Here is a 3,340-nt window from a genome sequence, read left to right on the forward strand (position 1 = left end):
GTCTCTGCGGAGACTTTACCCCGAAATAGTAATGTATTTTGGAATTAAAGACTGATATATGTGAAAAAAAAAAAAAAAAAAAAATATATAGGAGTGTTACAGTGATATTTATATAGGATTGTTACAGTGATATCTATATAGGAGTGTTATCTACAGTGATATCTATATAGGATTGTTACAGTGATATCTATATAGGATTGTTACAGTGATATCTATATAGGATTGTTACAGTGATATCTATATAGGATTGTTATCTACAGTGATATCTATATAGGATTGTTATCTACAGTGATATCTATATAGGATTGTTACAGTGATATCAATATAGGATTGTTACAGTGATATCTATATAGGATTGTTACAGTGATATCAATATAGGATTGTTACAGTGATATCTATATAGGATTGTTATCTACAGTGATATCTATATAGGATTGTTATCTACAATGATATCTATATAGGATTGTTAGTGATATCTATATAGGATTGTTACAGTGATATCTATATAGAATTGTTACAGTGATATCTATATAGGATTGTTATCTACAGTGATATCTATATAGGATTGTTATCTAGTGATATCTATATAGGATTGTTACAGTGATATCTATATAGGATTGTTACAGTGCTATCTATATAGGATTGTTACCTACAGTGATATCTATATAGGATTGTAAGTGATATCTATATAGGATTGTTACAGTGATATCTATATAGGATTGTTACAGTGATATATATATAGTATTTTTATCTACAGTGATATCTATATAGGATTGAAATATTCTTGAATAAAACATCAAACAAAGAATCATTCAGACATCTTTTTAAAATTTTATTTCCACTGTTTCGTAGTTCTCCCAAAACACACATCTCTATTTCCATTCATAACTGTGAAGATTTGTACACAACGGTAATGTGTGTTAAACGTATAATGTATAACAGTAAATACAACAAGGAACTGTAAATTGACTTCTAACTTTTTCGTGTCTTTATGCGTCGCTTCTCAGACATCAGTCATTCACTGAACATTAAAAGTACATGTCTGATATCAGCCTCAGACATCAGTCATTCACTGAACATTAAAAGTACATGTCTGATATCAGCCACATGTAAACAAAGTACACACACGTTCGATTTCAATTGGGTGTATCCTTAAAGTGAAACTGAAAGTATCAGGTCTACTATGCCTTTCACTCTACGTTTCCATAGAATACTGTCATGGCATAGAGAGCAGTTCTTCATCTCTTCTCCTTTGTTCCTGTGTATAGAAACCTATTCATTATCTATAATTACACAAACTAACAACTCAACTTTTTACGAATGGAATGATTTCACCTTTTCCAGCGTCAACCTCCCATATTTATATAGCAATATTCCATTATCACCTGCATATGTTATCTACAGTGATATATATATATATATATATATATATATATATATATATAATTCAATAAAAAAATCAGGAAAATATACAGTTCCAAAATATATTTAAATCACTAGCGCTTTCTGGATTTTAACATCCATCCTCAGGTGAATACAAATTTTAAATAACATTATTTAAAATTTGTATTCACCTGAGGATGGATGTTAAAATCCAGAAAGCGCTAGTGAATTAAATATATTTTGGAACTGTATATTTTCCTGATTTTTTTATTGAATTATTTTGACTGTGTGATATCAATTCTTTCTATTTGGATTATATATATATATATATATATATATATATAGCACATCACCTGCATATGGTGTTTATACCTCTCGACTGATTAAATACACAAGAGCTTGTTCGGTGTATGATCAGCTTTTTAATTAATACAGACAACTAACAAACAAGTTGATGTTATAGGGGTTTCAACAATCTCAATTAAAATCAGCCTTTCGGATATTCTATGGTCATTATAACGATCTAGTTTGCCAATACAACCGATCTTGGAGTCAAATGCTTTCCAATGTGTTTCATACAGATTGTTAGACTGTTCTTGGTACACTGATTTTGGTTACAGATTACTCCACTTATCTGATCAAGATATAGGGCTCATGACGGGTGTGACAGGTCGACAGGGATGCTTACTCCTCCTAGGCACCTGATCCCACCTCTGGTATGTCCAGGGGTCCGAGTTTGCCCAACTATCAATTTTGTATTGCTTATAGGAGTTATGAGATTGATCACTGTTCGTTATCTTCACCTTTATAGGAGTTATGAGATTGATCACTGTTCGTTATCTTCACCTTTCATCCGTTGTACAAACAAGTTGACTTGGTGTATGCATCCCCGGTTTCTCTAAACGTGATGTTATTTGTTAAAATGAATCAAATACGACTCTATTTTTGTATCAAAAGGTGAAGGTCACATTCATTGGCTGATCAGCACAATGGCGCGGGCACTAACGAACTCTCCATCTTTTACATTTGAACATTTAAGGGAAATAAACTGAATGGTATGTTGTTGAATGTGCTGGTTGGTGTTGGACATAGTGATAGTTTTTGTTGTTGTTGTTGATGTGCTGGTTGGTGTTGGATATAGTGATAGTTTTTTTGTTGTTGTTGATGTGCTGGTTGGTGTTGGATACAGTGATAGTTTTGTTGTTGTTGTTGATGTGCTGGTTGGTGTTGGATAGAGTGATTGTTTTGATGTTGTTGATGTGCTGGTTGATGTTGGATATAGTGATTGTTTTGTTGTTGTTGATGTGCTGGTTGGTGTTGGATATAGTGATTGTTTTGTTGTTGTTGTTGATGTGCTGGTTGGTGTTGGATATAGTGATTGTTTTGTTGTTGTTGTTGGTGATGTGCTGGTTGGTGTTGGATATAGTGATTGGTTTGTTGTTGTTGTTGATGTGCTGGTTGGTGTTAGATATAGTGATTGTTTTGTTGTTGTTGTTGATGTGCTGGTTGGTGTTGGATATAGTGATTGTTTTGTTGTTGTTGTTGATGTGCTGGTTGGTGTTGGATACAGTGATTGTTTTGTTGTTGTTGATGTGCTGGTTGATGTTGGATATAGTGATAGTTTTGTTGTTGTTGTTGATGTGCTGGTTGATGTTGGATATAGTGATTGTTTTGTTGTTGTTGATGTGCTGGTTGGTGTTGGATATAGTGGTTGTTTTGTTGTTGTTGTTGATGTGCTGGTTGGTGTTAGATATAGTGATTGTTTTGTTGTTGATGATGTGCTGGTTGGTGTTGGATATAGTGATAGTTTTGTTGTTGTTGTTGTTGATGTGCTGGTTGGTGTTGGATATAGTGATTGTTTTTTTGTTGTTGTTGATGTGCTGGTTGGTGTTGGATATAGTGATTGTTTTGTTGTTGTTGATGTGCTGGTTGGTGTTGGATACAGTGATTGTTTTTT

General features: G+C 33.1%; 1 protein-coding gene across 2 annotated transcripts in view; it reads right to left on the bottom strand.

Moving 5' to 3' along the window:
- Positions 1 to 811: 811 nt before the first annotated feature.
- LOC125662118 (cyclin-H-like) overlaps positions 812 to 3,340 on the bottom strand; it is a 31,898-nt gene continuing 29,369 nt past the window's right edge. For both annotated transcript variants that reach the window (XM_048894299.2, XM_048894300.2), the window contains exon 11: positions 812 to 1,258. In XM_048894299.2, the coding sequence (XP_048750256.1) occupies positions 1,217 to 1,258 (42 nt within the window). In that variant the 3' untranslated portion in view covers positions 812 to 1,216. The remainder of the gene's footprint in view (positions 1,259 to 3,340) is intronic.

This window comes from Ostrea edulis, chromosome 8, assembly GCF_947568905.1.
Source record: "Ostrea edulis chromosome 8, xbOstEdul1.1, whole genome shotgun sequence".
Taxonomy (NCBI): domain Eukaryota; kingdom Metazoa; phylum Mollusca; class Bivalvia; order Ostreida; family Ostreidae; genus Ostrea; species Ostrea edulis.